Source organism: Pleurodeles waltl, chromosome 12 (genome assembly GCF_031143425.1).
Source record: "Pleurodeles waltl isolate 20211129_DDA chromosome 12, aPleWal1.hap1.20221129, whole genome shotgun sequence".
Classification (NCBI taxonomy): domain Eukaryota; kingdom Metazoa; phylum Chordata; class Amphibia; order Caudata; family Salamandridae; genus Pleurodeles; species Pleurodeles waltl.
Window position 1 is genome coordinate 683,126,071 of NC_090451.1, and position 17,075 is coordinate 683,143,145.

The 17,075-nt window shown below is 45.9% G+C and overlaps 1 protein-coding gene across 1 annotated transcript in view; it reads left to right on the forward strand.

Annotated features, from left to right (window-relative positions):
* The window catches only part of DNAH2 (dynein axonemal heavy chain 2), a 1,666,550-nt gene that overhangs the window by 235,787 nt on the left and 1,413,688 nt on the right, over positions 1-17,075 (forward strand). Inside the window, exon 11 of the mRNA XM_069218683.1 lies at positions 11,603-11,808. Within this exon, the coding sequence (XP_069074784.1) occupies positions 11,603-11,808 (206 nt within the window). The remainder of the gene's footprint in view (positions 1-11,602; positions 11,809-17,075) is intronic.

The window sequence follows — 17,075 nt, forward strand, 5'->3', positions numbered from 1 at the left end:
TCCATGTACTCTGCCATCCTGGAACGTAGGCCTAGTACATAGTCCACTATATCTTGTTTAGGCTCATGAAGAGGTCTCTCCCAGCCTTCTTTTACAAGAGCTAGTGGTCCCCTTACAGGATGGCCAAACAGAAGTTCAAAGGGGGAAAACCCTACTCCCTTCTGAGGCACCTCTCTGTAGGCGAAAAGCAGACATGGCAAGAGGACATCCCATCTCCTTTTGAGCTTTTCATGGAGCCCCATGATCATGCCCTTCAATGTCTTGTTGAATCTTTCCACAAGACCATTGGTTTGTGGAAGGTATGGTGTGGTGAATTTGTACGTCACCCTACAGTCATTCCACATGTTTCAGGTATGCTGACATGAAGTTGGTACCCCTGTCAGACACCACCTCCTTAGGAAATCCCACTCTGGTAAAGATAACAATGAGTGCTTTGGCTACTGCAGGGGCAGTAGTGGACCTAAGGGGAATTGCTTCAGGGTACCTAGTAGCATTATCCACTACTACTAGGATATACTGATTCCCTGAAGCTGTGGGAGGTTCAAGTGGACCCACTATGTCCACTCCCACTCTTTCGAAGGGGACCCCCACCACTGGAAGTGGAATGAGGGGAGCCTTTGGATGGCCACCTGTCTTACCACTGGCTTGACAGGTGGCACAGGAGGCACAAAACTCCTCTACTTTCTGAGACATGTTGGGCCAACAGAAATGGTTGACTAACCTCTCCCAAGTCTCGGTTTGTCCCAAATGCCCAGCAAGTGGAATATCATAGGCTAAGGTCAGGATGAACTCGCTAAACTCCTAAGGCAGTACCACTCTCCTAGTGGCACCAGGTTTGGGATATCTTGCCTCAGTGTAAAGGAGTCCATCTTCCCAATAGACCCTATGTGTTCCACTGATTTTTCCTTTGGTCTCTTCAGCAGCTTGCTGCCTAAGGCCTTCAAGAGAGGGACAGGTTTCTTGCCCCTTGCACAGCTGTTCCCTTGTGGGTCCCCCTGGGCCTAAGAGTTCAACCTGATAAGGTTCCAACTCCATGGGTCAGTTCCCTCAGAAGGCAGAACTTCTTCCTGGGAAGAGAGGTTCTTTTTCTTTTGCTGTGTTGAAACTGGTTCCCCAGTCTTCTTTCCTTTTCTCTTGGAGGGTTGGGCCATTATTCCAGGCTCCAACACCTCTTTTTCACCCTGAGCCTTGCACTGTGCTCTTGTCTTGATACACACCAGTTCAGGGATACCCAGCATGGCTGCATGGGTTTTGAGTTCTACCTTAGCCCATGCTGAGACTCCAGTTCATTTTCAAGCAAACAGTCTACTGTGATAGCAGAGGAGACTACCACCTGTTTCAGGCCATTGACCCCTCACCATTCTAAAGTTGCCATAGCCATGGGACGTACTTTAGTCTGATTGTCAGCGTTGGTGACTGGATAAGTTTGTCCAGTCAGGTATTGTCCTGGGGAAACCAGTTTCTCTGTCACCATGGTGACACTGGCACCTGTATCCCTCAGGGCTTCTACACTAGTCCCATTAATTAAGAGTTGCTGCCTGTATTTTTGCATATTAGAGGGCCAGGCAGCCAGTGTGGCTAAGTCCACCCCACCCTCAGAAACTAAGGTAGCTTCAGTGTGAACCCTGATTTGCTCTGGGCACACTGTTGATCCCACTTGGAGACTGGCTATTCCAGTGTTAGCTGGTGTAGAGTTTGAAGTGGAACCTTTCTTGGGACAGGCCTTGTCTCCAGTTTGGTGTCCCTGCTGATTACAGCTACAACACTAGGCCTTTTTGAGATCAAAGTTTTTACCCTTGTACCCAAAATTGGATTGTGAAGAGGCTTTGGACCCTCCCTCCGGAGCAGGTTTTTGGGGCCCTGTAGAAGACTCTTTACTTTTACCCTTGGATGTCTCAACACTCTTCCCCTGGGGAGTCTTTGTGACCCCTTTATTTTGGTCACCCCCTGTGGAAGTCTTGGTCACCCTAGTCTTGACCCAATGGTCTGCCTTCTTTCCCAATTCTTGGGGAGAAATTGGACCTAGGTCTACCAGATGCTGGTGCAGTTTATCATTGAAAGAATTACTTAAAAGGTGTTCTTTCATAAACAGATTGTACAGCCCATCATAACGATTTACACCACTGCCATTAATCCAACCATCCAGTGTTTTGACTGAGAAGTCAACAAAATCAACCCAGGTCTGGCTCGAGGATTTTTGAGCCCCCCTGAACCTAATCCTGTACTCCTCAGTTGAGAATCCAAAGCCCTCAATCAGGGTAGCCTTCATGAGGTCATAGGATTCTGCATCTTTTCCAGACAGTGTGAAGAGTCTATCCCTACACTTTCCAGTGAACATTTCCCAAAGGAGAGCACCCCAGTGAGATTTGTTTACTTTTCTGGTTACACAAGCCCTCTCAAAAGCTGTGAACCATTTGGTGATGTCATCACCATCTTCATATTTTGTTACAATCCCTTTGGGGATTTTTAGCATGTCAGGATTATCTCTGACCCTATTTAAGTTGCTGCCACCATTGATGTGAGCTAAACCCATCTCTTGTCTTTCTCTCTCTATGTCTAGGAGCTGTCTCTCCAAAGCCAATCTTTTGGCCATCCTGGCTAACAGGAGGTCATCTTCATTGAGGTTGCCCTCTATGCTTCCAGAGTTGCAGCATCTCTGACTATCACTTGTGGAGTCAGGGTTTGAGGAACCCTGGTCTCCCTAACTAGGACAGGAGGGGGGAAATTATCCTCCAGGTCACTAGTTTCCCCCTCTGGGAGGTTGTCTTCAGACAGGAGGTCTCTAGCAATCTCTGCCAAAAGCTCCTGGAGCTGTACTTTGGTAGGGTTTGATCCAGTTTTTATATTTTTTATTTTACAGAGAGTCCTTAACTCTGACATCCTTAGATGCAGGTAAGGGGTGAAGTTGAGTTCCACCACCATCTCTTCTGTGCTAGACATTATTTCTCTAAAAGTTGGGATACTTTTTAAGAATCTAAAACTATTTCTAGAACTTAATCCAAACTTTTACAAAACTTTTAAACTCTAAAAGAAATGCTAACAGGGACTTACACAAGGCCCTAGCAGGACTTTTCAAAATTTAGAAAAATAGCTCAAATTACAAAAATCAGTTTCTAATGACAATTTTGGGAATTTAGTTGTGTGATCAGGTATTGGCTGAGTGGTCCAGCAAATGCAAAGTCTTAGACCCCACCGCTGATCCACCAATGTAGGAAGTTGGCTCTGTAAATACTATTTCAAAGTAAGAAATAGTGTGCACAGAGTCCAAGGGTTCCCCTTAGAGGCAAGATAGTGGCAAAAGTAGATAATTCCAATGCTCTGTTTTGTGGTAGTGTGATCGAGCAGTAGGCTTATCAGAGGGTAGTGTTAAGCATTTGTTGTACACACACAGGGAATAAATGAGGAACACACACTCAAAGACTTACTCCAGGCCAATAGGTTTTATATTGAAAAATATATTTTCTTAGTTTATTTTGAGAACCACAGGTTCAAGGTTTACAGTTAATACTTTAAATGTAAGGTACTTTACTTAGATACTTTAGGAACTTTGAATGAAAACAATATCATGTACAGTCTTTGTAAAAATGGCAATAAGCTATTCTCAAAGTGGACACTGTGCAAAAATCAACAGTTCCTGGGGGAGGTAAGTAAAGGTTAGTTTTGAAGGTAAGTAAAACACAAGTCTCACGTTTGGGGCATAGGCAGCCCACCGTTGGGGGTTCAAGGCAACCCCAAAGTTACCACACCAGCAGCTTAGGGCCGTTCAGGTGCAGAGGTCTAAGAGGTGCCCAAAACACATAGGCGCCTATGGGGAACAGGGGTGCTCTGGTTCCAGTCTGCCAGCAGATAAGTACTTGCGTCCTCAGGGGGCGGACCAGGAGGTTTTTGTAGAGCACTGGGGGAGACACAAGAAGGCACACAAGGTACACCCTCAGTGGCACAGGTGCGGCCGGGTGCAGTGAGCAAAGCAGACGTCGGGTTTTAGATTGAAAACAATGGTCTTGTAGTCCAAGGCATTCCTCTGAGGCTTCAAAGGTCGCTGGTCCCTGTCTGATGCGTCGCTGGAGCTGGTTTTTGAAGTTGGAGATAGGCCGGTAGTGCTGGGGCCAAATCAGTTGTCATCTTCCTCCTCCTCTGCAGGCTTGTAGGTCAGCAGTCCTTCTTCTTTCTACAGGTTGTAGGAATCTGATTTCCTGGGATCTGGGGAGCCCCTAAATACTGAATTTAGGGGTGTGTTTAGGTCTGGGAGGGCAGTAGCCAATGGCTATTGTCCTTGAGCGTGGCTACACCCTCTTTGTGCCTCCTCCCTGTGGGGAGGAGGGCACATCCCTAATCCTATTGGGGGAATCCTCCAAACTCAAGATGGAGGATTTCTCAAGGCAGGGGTCACCTCAGCTCAGGACACATTAGGGGCTGTCCTGACTGGTGGGTGACCCCTCCTTGTTTTTCTCATTATCTCCTCCAGCCTTGCTGCCAAAAGTGGGGGCAGTGGCTGGAGGTGCGGGCATCTCCACTAGCTGGGATGCCCTGGGGCGCTGTAACAAAAGGGCTGAGCGTTTCAAGCTCACCACCAGGTGTTACAGTTCCTGCAGGGGGAGGTGAGAAGCACCTCCACCCAGTACAGGCTTTGTTCCTGGCCACAGAGTGACAAAGGCTGTCTCCCCATGTGGCCAGCAACATGTCTGGTGTGTGGCACACTAGAAGTCGGGTATGTATTCAGGGGGCATCTCTAAGATGCTCTCTGGGTGTATTTTACAATACATTGCACACTGGCATCAGTGCGCATTTATTGTGCTGAGAAGTTTGATACCAAACTTCCCAGTTTTCAGTGTAGCCATTATGGAACTGTGGAGTTTGGGTTTGACAAGCTCCCAGACCATGTACTCTTATGGCTACCCTGCACTTACAATGTCTAAGGTTTGGCTTAGACACTGTAGGGGCATAGTGCTCATGTACATATGCCCTCACCTGTGGTATACTGCACCCTGCCTTAGGGCTGTAAGGCCTTCTAGAGGGGTGACGTACCTATGCCACATGCAGTGTGAGGTTGGCATGGCACTCTGAGGGGAGTTCCATGTCGACTTAGTCATTTCCTCCCCACCAGCACACACAAGCTGTGAAGCAGTGTGCATGTGCTGAGTGAGGGGTCCCTAGGGTGGCATAAGACATGCTGCAGCCCTTAGAGACCTTCCCTGGCATCAGGGCCCTTGGTACCAGGGGTACCAGTTACAAGGGACTTGCCTGAGTGCCAGGGTTGTGCCAGTTGTAGAGACAAAGGTACAGTTTAGGGAAAGAACACTGGTGCTGGGGCCTGGTTAGCAGGGTCCCAACACACTTTCAAATCACAACTTAGCATTAGCAAAGGCAAAAAGTTAGGGGGTAACCATGCCAAGGAGGTATTTCCTTACAGAAGCCAAGAAAGTCTTGCAGGGAGGGGAGAGGTCTTCTGCAGAAATCATAGACTGCGCTATGGACATCGCCACCACGGCTTTCCGTCAGATGGCAGGTTCTGCTGTCCTCAGAAGGCATGGTTGGCTTCGAGCGACTTCATTTAGACCTGAGGTCCAAAACAAGATCCTTGACCTCCCTTTTGATGGTGAAGCCATTTTCGGGAAGCACATTGATGATGCGCTTCAGTCAATCAAGACTGACACTGACACAGCGAGGTCCCTGGGCACCCTCCAGTTTAAAAGACAGCCTTTCCGAGGAGCTTGAGGCCGTGGCTACTCATCGTATAGACCAGGTTTTCAGCAGTATAGGTATCCTTCTGTCTCTGCGACATCCCATTCCTTTCGTCCTCAATTCCAACAGAGGATGCCTCAACAGGCGACTTACCCGAGAACTTCCCAGAGAAGAAAGGCTGGAAGACAACCAAAAGATACAGGCCATAGACAATGACTTGCTATCGTCTCCGGCTACGAACCTTCACTTGCGTTCAAGACTAGGGGGAAGGATTTCCCTCTACTTCAACAGTTGGCAGAAGATAAGATCAGACCAATGCGTCCTAAATCTCATACAGTTTGGCCATACCCTGGAGTTCTTACACTACCCTCCTACGAAGACTCCCCTTCCTCGAAAGGTGAAGCATTTGCATCTGCTCAAGCAGGGGGTCGAGCCCATGCTTCTCAAGGGAGCTATAAAAAGAGTTCCACATCGGGAGAGAGGAAAGGGTTTCTACTCCCAATTCTTCTTAGTCCAAAAGAAACAAAAAAGTTGGCGTCCAATTTTAGACCTCAAGGATCTCAACACTTATCTAAAAAAAAAAACCATTCTGTATGATCACCCTATCAGACATTCTGTCCCTTATAAATTCGGGGGATTTCATGGCCACCCTCGATTTGCAGGACACATACTTCCATATCCCTATTCATCCCTCCCACAGAAGATATCTCAGATTTGCAGTAGCCGGAGATCATTTTCAGTTCAAAGTCTTGTCCTTCGGCCTGAAATCAGCTCCCAGGATTTTCACCAATTGCTTGGCTCCAGTGGCCGCTTTCCTCAGGAGACCGAACCATCAAGTCTTCCTGTATCTGGACGATTGGCTGGTCAAGGCCAGATCCAGATCTCAGACGCAGAAGTCCACAAGAGCTTGTATCGAGCTGTTCACAAGCCTGGGCTTAATGGTCAATCGCAAAAAATCAGCATTCCAGCCCTTAGGGAGAAGAACTTTTCTAGGGGCAGTACTGGACACTACCACCAACAATGCAGCCCCTACAGAGGACAGAGAGAGAAAGCTCATCTCCCTTGTGAAGCGTTTACAAAAAAGAAAGTACGTTTCAGTTCGCCTCTTCAAGTCCCTGTTATGGATGATGTTCTCCTGCATTCCTCTGGTGCCTTTCTGTCGTCTAAGAATGAGACCCCTTCAGGAGCAGTAATGATCTTCAATGGGCACAATCCATGGGGTCTTTTGACGATATCAGCCGGATCACAAAGCCCATGATACTATCTAGCTTGGTGGACTCAGGAGTCTCACTTAGCGAAGGGGCTTTCTTTTCTTCCCCAACAAGCACCTTGGGTGATAACTACAGATGCTTCTCTCGAAGGATGGGGTGCTTTCTTCCAGCACCTACAAGTAAGAGGCAAATGGAATCCACATCAGAAAGGCTTTGCACTTTTCTCCCAAAAATAAGAGGTTCCTCGGTTCTCATCCGGACGGACAACACAACGACAATGCATTACATCAACAAGCAGGTAGTAACCAGGTCTCTGCTCTTATCGAGAGAATCTCAGCGCATTTTAGGAATGGTCTATCAGCCACAAAGTAAACCTTCGAGCGGGGCTCTTGGGGGAATGCGTTTTCCATGGCATGGTCAGGAATTTATGCATGCGCTTTTCCTCCCATTCCCCTGATTCCAAGAGTTCTGGCGAAGATCAAGATCGAACGCTGCAAGCTCCTTCTGATTGCTCTGGCATGGCCTTGTCAGTTTTGGTATACGGAACTCCTTCACTTCTCGCAGAGCCGCAGCATCCGTCTACCAGTTATGCCCTCCCTGCTTACGATGAACGAGGGCCAAGTTCTCCGCCCGGATCCGGCTTCACTTCACTTGACAGCATGGCTCCTGAACACCATGAGTTTGCGCATCTAGATATACCATCAGATTGCAGGGCCATTCTTGCCAGAGCTGTAGCTGAAAGTACCAACAAATGTTATCGCCTAAAGTGGAAGAGATTCTGCTCTTGGTGTGCTCAGGTTCAGTTGCATCCCTTTTCTTCATCACCGCAGCAGATACTACCTTATCTTCTGCTCCTAGCCAGATCGGGTTTGGCAATTTCTTCGATTAAGGTTCACCTGGCAGCAATTTCCCGTTATAGGCGTACAGAGAACGTGCCTCCTCTGTGGTCAGCGAGAGTCATAAAACTGTTTCTTAAGGGTCTATTCAGGTCCTTCCCTCCGGTACGGCCTCCACCTCCTTCATGGCACCTTAATTTGGTCTTTTCTCAATTAATGAAACCACCGTTTGAGCCAATCCACAAGGCGGATATAAAGTTCCTATCTTGGAAAGTCTCTCTTCTGCTCGCTCTCACCGCAGCTAGAAGAGTAAGCGAAATACAGGCATTCACTATCCAGGATCCTTTCTTGAAATTCAAAAGGGATAGAGTAATTTTGTGAACAAATCCAAAATTCATACCTAAGGTTACGTCTGATTTTCATATAAATCAACCAGTGATACTGAAAACATACTTTCCTAATACATCGATGCCAGCAGAGCAGGCTCTACATTCTTTGGATGTTCAGAGGTGCCTGAAATTTTACCTTGACAGAACTAAACAGTTTAGACAATCTAACCAGCTTTTTGTGGCGTCCGTGCTCCACGTAGGGGACGAGCTTTACCTAAACAAGGAATTGCGAGGTGGATAGCCTCTGCTATTAACTATTGTCATACAGCGGCAGGAAAGCCTTTGCAGAATCCACCGCGTGCACATTCTACAAGAAAAATTGCAGCATCCATGGCAGTTTTTGCTGGAGTGCCCATTCAGGGCGTCTGCAGAGCAGCCACGTGGAAGTCTGTGCATATTTTCGCAAGATAATACTGTTTGGAGGAAACTCAGCAAGGAGATATGGCGGTAGGACAAGCGGTGTTGCGACATCTTTTCCAGTAACGCTGAGCTGTTGTAAGTTCTTTATTCCTTTTTTCCCGCCAGCCCAGTCTAATTTGCACACATTGCATAAGTTTGTTTCTTCCTTTACGACTCTCATATTCGTAGTTTTGCCTGTTTAAGGTACCGTCCTATTATCTTACTTATTGTTTACCTAATATGCTATTCTTTCTTACTTAATCTTTTACTTCGAGATTTTGCTGATATATATATGTTCCAAGGTGTATAGATATAGTTTTATATATATATATATATACACATTCGTTTATACATGTATCAATAACTATACACATGGATTAAAGTTATACAATGTGCTTCATTACTGCTTGCCATTCTGATTCAAGCATGTGAATCTATGAGAGTTCCAATACTGGAGTAAGAAAATAAGTTACTTACCTGTAACTGTAGTTCTCCAGTATTGGTATTTTTCATAGATTCACATGTGACCCTCCCTCCTCCCCTGGGAAGCTCACCTTCTCCTGTCTTCTTCAGATACTCTTATACTCATGCTTGAGAAAATCTGAGGGAAGGGAGCTCCTCTCAGGAGGGTTCTAGAGGGATGGGAACTCTACCCCTGTCTGTTACAAACCTTTGAGTAAAGGTTCTACTGGGGGCCCGACTGTCTCTTTGCTAATAGTTGTCCAATCGGCTGTTGTCTTTCCTTCCTCCCTCCCATCTTGTCCCCGGGTTCCTGAGTAGGGTGGCAATGGCCAAGAGTGGCCTAGTATTCAGGGGAGAGGTTGATGCAATCTATGGTTTGAGGTGGAGCGGAATAGCCAAAGCTGGTGGGTGGAGGATGGTTTGGGACCTGGAGTGCCTGCAAACACAGTGGCATCCACTAACGGGACATCAGGGCACCGCATTAGGGTGCTGGGAGTGCATGTTGTCTGTGGCACCGCCCAGCAGTCCAGTGGATGTGTGGGAGTGAGTGCTGGTGAATGCAGCGACAGCACTGGGGTGTTGCTGGTCACGTTTGTTTGCCAGAGATGTCTTGATGCGGGTAATTACAATTTACTAGTGCAGCCAAGGCCGCAGTGACATGTGGAAGTGTACAACACTTGTAAATTGCTGCTAGCGTTGGGAACCAGGGTGCACCCTGAAGTAAATGGTTACATCAACATGGGTAAACTATAGGGTGGGTCTTGTACTGACAATGTTTGGCACCACATGAGGGTGCGGAGTGGGAACTTATTATTTTCTCGCTTGTACATACTGTTGTTGGTGTTGCAGTTGGGCTGAATATTGTGAACGCTATCGTTAAAAGTGATTTGTGCCCAGATTTCATGCTGTGTTGAAAATGATTATGTCGAATACAATCTTTAAATTCCTACACGGTGTGTGAAGTTTCATTTGTGCCGCTCACCGTGGTTGTTGTGTGGAAGTGCTGTGATATTGCTTTACACATTGCCTCTGTTATACATGTGACTGCTCAGTGCCAAGCCACAAAATCACAGATGCCATGTAGATCCTATGCACCATGTCGGTGGGAGACTGCAAAAAAAGTTCAAACCATACTCAGACAAACATGGGGCCACATTAAGGAGAATGCAATACCTATCACGTTTGCAGGTAACCAGAGAAAGGCACTGGATGGCGTAGCTCTGCAAGTGACCTTGAGATTCTGACATTAAGGTCAATACATTTTTCAAGGTCACCTTCTGGAAGAGTTGACCTTGCTACAACTAATGTCTGTATACATAAATCACAATTTCAGTCTTCTGACCATTCAACGTGTCAAAAGTCGTAGTATCCAAAGGTGCCAGTAACTTATAATGCCTTCATGGATGGTTGGAGTGGGCTGTCACCAACCATGCAATCCCCTGAGCTACCCCTTCATTCCCAAGAACCTCCTGTCAGGCCAGAGATGAGTGCTTGAGTCCTCTGCGACTTATCAGGTTCTGTATGAGAAGTGAAGCCTAGGATGCCTTCACCAGGTGAGGTCCAACTCAGCACAAATGTTTATTCTAGTTTTGTAAGGCAATGTTCTTATTTACTGATGCCTGGAACGATTCATTCTCTTTTAACTCTTTGATCATGTGCAGTATTTTCCAGGTGTGCAGGCAAAATACTAATCCTCTGCTCATTCTCAATAGCACAGCCAAACAGCCACCATTTGTGTTTTCTGCTCCAAAGTCCAAGTTCCACCTGCCTGCTGCTAGTAGTTATTAACCAGCAAGTAATATCTTCCAGGGATTGTCATCCATGCATTGCATGTCCTTTCCATCTCCACATCCATGTGTGTCCATGCACAGCTGCTCCTAAACTCCTTCAAAAGGGTGTTCGGTTGTTTTACTAACTCCATCTGCCATATCCTCGTGGGCCAAAGTCTATAATAAAAACAACACAAAGGTGTCCTTGGGCACAATCCCCACTATATTTCACCTGTTCCTGAACCAGAGTGGCATAGAATTGTTTTACTGTAAGCACGACCCCTCAGCTCCCTACACCAGACAGCATAATCATTCTTCCATCAAGCAGTTATTGTATCAGTAGTCATGCCACCAACATTGTTTTGTTGCGACAGCAGTCATGCTCGATTAGACGCATGTTGTGCCAGTAATCATACACTGTCAGACCCTTATTCGGCCAGCTGTCATGCTGTCTGAGACACCTATTGTGCTAGTAATCCTGGCCCATCGGACATAATACTCCAATAATTAAGCATACATAAATAAGTTATTTTATCACTGGAGAAGCCGCAGTCGGGCAATTTTAATGCCAGTTTTGGTACCCCCTCCGAGGAAGCTATTGCCCCTGTAATGATGCCGGTAATTATATAACATTATATAACAATTCCCTAGACATTGTGAAAGTACTCATCCCCCATCAGCCTCAAGGGCATCCAGCTATTTAGGTCTATGTTTGTTTCTGTTTAACATACATGCAGACAGGAAAAAATTTGCTTATTGTGTTATTTACATATTTAAATGGAAAGTCAAGAGGTTTTGGTATTAATGAGTTAAGTCGCTTTGTTATTCTTCTCTCTGCTCCACATATTCTCCAGGTCTGCGAGTGCCAGCAGCAGTTCGGCAGGTGGGAGGATGGCACCCAGACCCCTTTGCCCTGCTTTTCAGGACACATTGGTCCCCAGATCACCCGCAGCTTGCTCGAGATAGAAGAAACATTCGTTAAGAACCTCCTTGTTCTCAAGAATGTGAAGAAGTCCACCCTTGATATCAAGAACACCACTTGGCATGACGACTACAACAGGTATTCTGAAATTACTCAGGCTCTTAACTCTGCCGTTTTAATGTTGCGGGGTGGGGGGGCGTGGGGGTAAACAACCTATGGTCACATAGTTCCAGACAGTACATTAAATGGAAAAAACAGGTGCAGGTATGCACTAAATTGAATCCAGGGATACGGTGGGAGCGGGCGGATTTTTTAAGGGCAGGGCTTAGAGGCAGACATTTGAGAAATTTATACCAGGAATATATATATATATATATATATATATATTTTTTTTTTTACAAAGATGGGTACAAAAGGGATACATTTAATATGCTGGTTCAAATTTCATATATGTGCGATTGTTATAGCACAGGAAAGATATTTTAATTTTTACAACATACCCAATAAAGGCCAATAGGAGAAACTTAAGAAGGAAAATAGAATAATGTAATACCACGATCCTGCACTGGCTCACAGATTGGCAAACGTTTGCAGGCTTCATCTGCTCAACATCTGTCAAATGTATCTTTATGCAGCAATGGGTGATGGTGATGCATTTAAAGTACCCATTGCAATCCTCTTAACTCCATAACTCACTCCTCTAAAATATATTAAGCCATATGATGGTAAGAAGAAGTCAGCTTAAAAGTACCAAAATACGCACAGTGAGGAAAATGAAAGTGGCACTCAGTCTTTAGTGGAAGCTTGTGGCCACTACTGTGATCTTTCCAAAATCCACCAGGCCATGAGGAACAAACTTTTATATATTGCTGGGATCAAGCAAGGATCAAATATTTTTTTTAAAACAAATGGTTTCCCATCACACACTCCATCCAGTGTGGTGTTTTTTGGTTTTTATTCTAATTTCTTTTCATTCTGGAGCAAACGGCCAATACATGGGCTAGAGTAGTAAAGTTACACAAAGTAAACCATGCAGGCTTTGTATTTGATCTTTGATCACTATACTTTTAGCTTTTTTGGTGTAACCTCCAGATTTATAAACCAGTAATGTGGCTTGATCCTGTAAATGCTGCAGGATAATGGATAACCTTTGATGAAGACCAATTTAATTATAGGACGTTCAGCACATCAACAGCAAAGAACCCTAACATTTTCAGAACCATTTTTAGGATCAGGTTTGGCAGGAGGTCCAAAAACTTAGAATAAGTGAAATTGTGGTGGTTGGAGAATTAAAAACGTTTCAGTTAACCTCAACAATCTTGGTTGCCTCACACAGCATCACAGTGCAGATGCCAGTATTGCCCAAAATAAATTACCAACTGCAGCGTAGGACGGAGGTGACAGTGTTGTGGGAGTTCATGCGGATGATGAGAAGTAGAGAAGTAGAAGTACAGCCATTGCACAGCACTGCATGCCGGGCTCCTGACTATACGCTCTCCGACCTCTTTGCTCACCTGTAAATCGTTTTGGTGTCATCCCTCATTTATTGGTGCACTTCCATAGATTTGTTTTACCTGAGCTAATGAAGTAATGAAGAAGGCAGACTCCAGACCCTGTGCATGTGCATTATCTGCCACTTCCCTTCTGCAGTTCAGGTTTCAAATCACTCGTGTTTGAAAGGCCTCAACCCTATTTTTAGTGAATAACCAGTTTGCTTCGCTGACACTCTTACATATTTACACAGCCCGTCGTGTTTAAAGAAATTGGTGAGGATGGCCCGTCATCATCACACGGTTCTCAGCACAAACTAGCCAGGTGTAAAGCTGTACATAATGGCAACCTCTCTATAATATTACTGCAGAACTGAATGACTTTGGCCCAGTGCTGTTCTATCTCCACTTGGTGCTGCTTCACACTGGCCCGTTATGACAGTGCACCTTTGTGGCAGTGTTGTGTGATCTTGGGCATGTGCTGAGTAATAATAAGCCGTTATCGGATGATATTTGGCCAGGAATCTGTGCTCTTGGCTTGATTCTGTATGACCTTGAGACAGTGCTAGATCATCTTTGCTCTGAACCGTTTTTTGTGCCACCACTACGTGATCATGAGCTAGCACAGTGTGATCTTGACCACCATCTCGCAAAAAAGAACATGGGGCGTCAGCTGTCTTTAAATGTCTTATCTTTGTGAAATTTTGCTAAAATGTTTAAACAAGCCATTATTCACAACGCATGTGGACTAGCGTGACTAAGATGTTTATCGAAGTTTGTTATTTACGTAAAACACGATGAGACACATCAATGATTTACAAACATCACGTGCTCCCTGTCACTTCTGAAAGCAGCAAATTGAAACAATATGATTCCTTCTTTATTACAGTAGCAAGCTAAACCTAGTATTATCAATATAACAAGTATCTATTTTTACAAAATTGAAATCCAACCATCATATTTGGTACACAGTTTTTAAGAGCCAGAGTTTTAGCAAGAGTGGCCACTGGTGTCAAAAACACAGTCAGTCATGTAAAAACATGCGCGTACAGCAGCACTGCAGCTTTCTCTCTGTAACGCTTACCGCTCCTGTCCTCACCCACACTGTAAGGTGGCTGCTTTAGCACATAAGGTGGCCGGCGGGAAAACCTTCGTCCTACATACAATGTGGTTGAGGGTAGGTAGGGCCCTTTACTCTCGGACAGCACAGCGAGGCGAAACCGGTGCTGGCTCTCAGTTCGGCACATGAGTGAGCTTCGCTGAGATGGCCTCATCCTCTCAGCACTACAGAACCTGCCCGGCTGTGACCTCATTGGCACTGGTGTTTCCCTCGGCAAAGGAGAAGTGCAGGTACTCAGTACGGTGAGTACTGCCCCATATAAAGCACTGGCTCCAGAAATGAACTATAAATGGGCAAGCATGAAAACCCCTCCAGAATCAATTGGGCATTCAGAGAAGCCCCACTAATGTCTTAAAGAATAAAGAATACAATTCAGAAAGGCGTGAAGAATGATGGCATAGAGAAAAACATAGAAAGAATTAGGAGTAGCGAAGGAAAATAGAGGGTTAAGGGAGCAGAGATGAAAATCAGAAGCTAGGTGATAGACTACAATTGTGAATTGGGAACAAAAATATGGGTGGGCATAAAGAGGTCTGGGTTAAAAATACCTGACCGGTACAGAAATAAATAGGAGGGAACCAAAGTACAGAAATATTTTCGAGATGAAGAAGAACATATCCAGAAACAAATATGGAAATGGAGCAAACATGCATAGTTCAGTGAAATAAATCATAAGGTATTATGGAGGTGCTAATAAGAATACAACTATTGAGGAACTGATGGAAAAAATCAAGAAAGGTTTGATTGAGGGTGAGGAGTTGAAACATGGGCCCTAAGTCTGAGTGAAGAGAGAACTCAAAACACCATTCATGGGAGGTGTTATGCAGGAATGACTGAAAGTTTGCTGAGAAAGGGCAATACGATCCAGAAAGGGTTGAGGGGTAATAAAATACATTAATTATGTAGGAGGCAACTGAGCATAACAATATATTTAAATAAGGAACATTACACAGTACAGATGCTGGAATTGCAGATAAAAAAATCCAACAAGGATTGAGTGAAGGGAGTTAAATACAGGACACGTTTTTTGAAGCGATAAAGGAAAAGATCATTAAAGGATAGGAATGATCGCGTCAAAGTACAATACGTGTGTCGAAGAAGGTGTACAAAACTTCACGCTAGCCTAGCCTCACCCAGGGGCCTGTCGATGACATTTTCTGATTACCCTTCAAGCTAGGGGAAGTTGCCCCGGAGCTCAGGGAGAGACAGGAAGCCTTTCTGATGGCGGTGTATCCTCTCCTAGGCCCCAATTACAACTTGGGTGGAGTGGTAGTTTCCGGAGGGATACCTGGACCGGTCCGATGTTTCACACCGCCCTGGATGCTGGAGCTCCGCACCCAGTTTTACCAGCCAGAAAATGCAGCTGGTAAACTCACCTGAGGCTTGGGCTGCCCCCTGGCCCCATGGAAGCCCTTCCTTGACTCGGGGGTCACACAACACTGTACCTGCCAGCTCCCAGCTCCCGACACCCGCCCTGCCCCCCCTTTCCTTTAATACTTGGTAAATCCGTCCCGCTTCTTACTCCCCATTCCGAGGACGAATACTCCTGGACCCAAGTGTGGGAATACCTACCGCAAACGCTCTTAGGGAAGAGCAATGCTACCACTGAGTGAAACCTCATTTTCACTCTCCCGCTCCATGATTGGAAGAGGATCAGCGAGGCTGCCCCCCTCCCCGCGAGCACTTCTGTACAGTCCACAAGGTGCAGTGTGTTGTGAATGTGTTGCAGCTGTAGGTATCCTAATGCCCTCTCTGGGGGGGGGGGCTCTGAAGAGTACAGATGTAGCAGGCACAGTTCTCAGCCTCCTGTCCTCCCCGGAGAGCCGCCAGGCTGGGTCTCTGCGCTATTCCATCTTCCAGGACTGCACACAAACCATTATCTCAATGGCTTTATGCTAATGGGGAGCTCTGAAAATGTCCCCCCTTGAGTCTAGCAAAGAGAAGAAAAAATTAGCAGTACAACGTTATGTTGATTTTGTAGCGTTACAAAACCCATTAAAGAAACACTGGCCGCCTTTTCCAGCTGAGTAATTATATTAAGGGCTTTTCGCTCCCTGGAGTTGCTATTTAATTTGGTTCCCTTCAGGCGGGTGCAGTACGGATTGCTGCACAGCACAGGCGAGGCCAAACCACCGCAAGAGCACGTCCTCTCACAGCCTGGCCCGACTCCTTGGGAGAGTGGCGTCCGGTGCGGTCTGTCAACTACTAAGAACCGGATGGGTATTTATGTCTGCACCATCATAGTCCTGTTTCTAGGAAAGATGCGCCCTCTAGTAATGCCTGCGATAGTTCGCTCTAGTGGTAGAGACTGCTCCCCAACCTGGCGCTAAGTTGCCCAGCATTTTGGGTGGCGAAATGGTCGGTTTCGCGACGAATGCCCAGGTTCAAAAGAGTCTGTGCCTTGTTCACATGCAGTAAAAGTGCACCAAAAGCTTACGTTTCTGGGACACCGACAGATCTTCACGAGCTTCACTCTGGATACCAAAGTTCAGAGATGTACAGACAGTTTGGGAGTGCATTGAAAGGGATCTACAGCGCTGTTATCAGATTCGGAGTAGGAGTACCCCCACCAGTAGTACAATTCACCCCGGCACACACGGAGATGGTAGACCCCGCCTCCTCATCATGCTTTTGAACCATCAAGGGTTTTATTAAAGGGCATTTTATGATGAACATCCATTTTAACTAGGTTAAGAAGCGCCAAGCTTAGTCTGAAAGAGTGCGGCTCCAAGGGAAGCACGATGCTGAAGTATATGAGTTACTTTCTAAATTTAACACGCCCGAACTTCTTTACT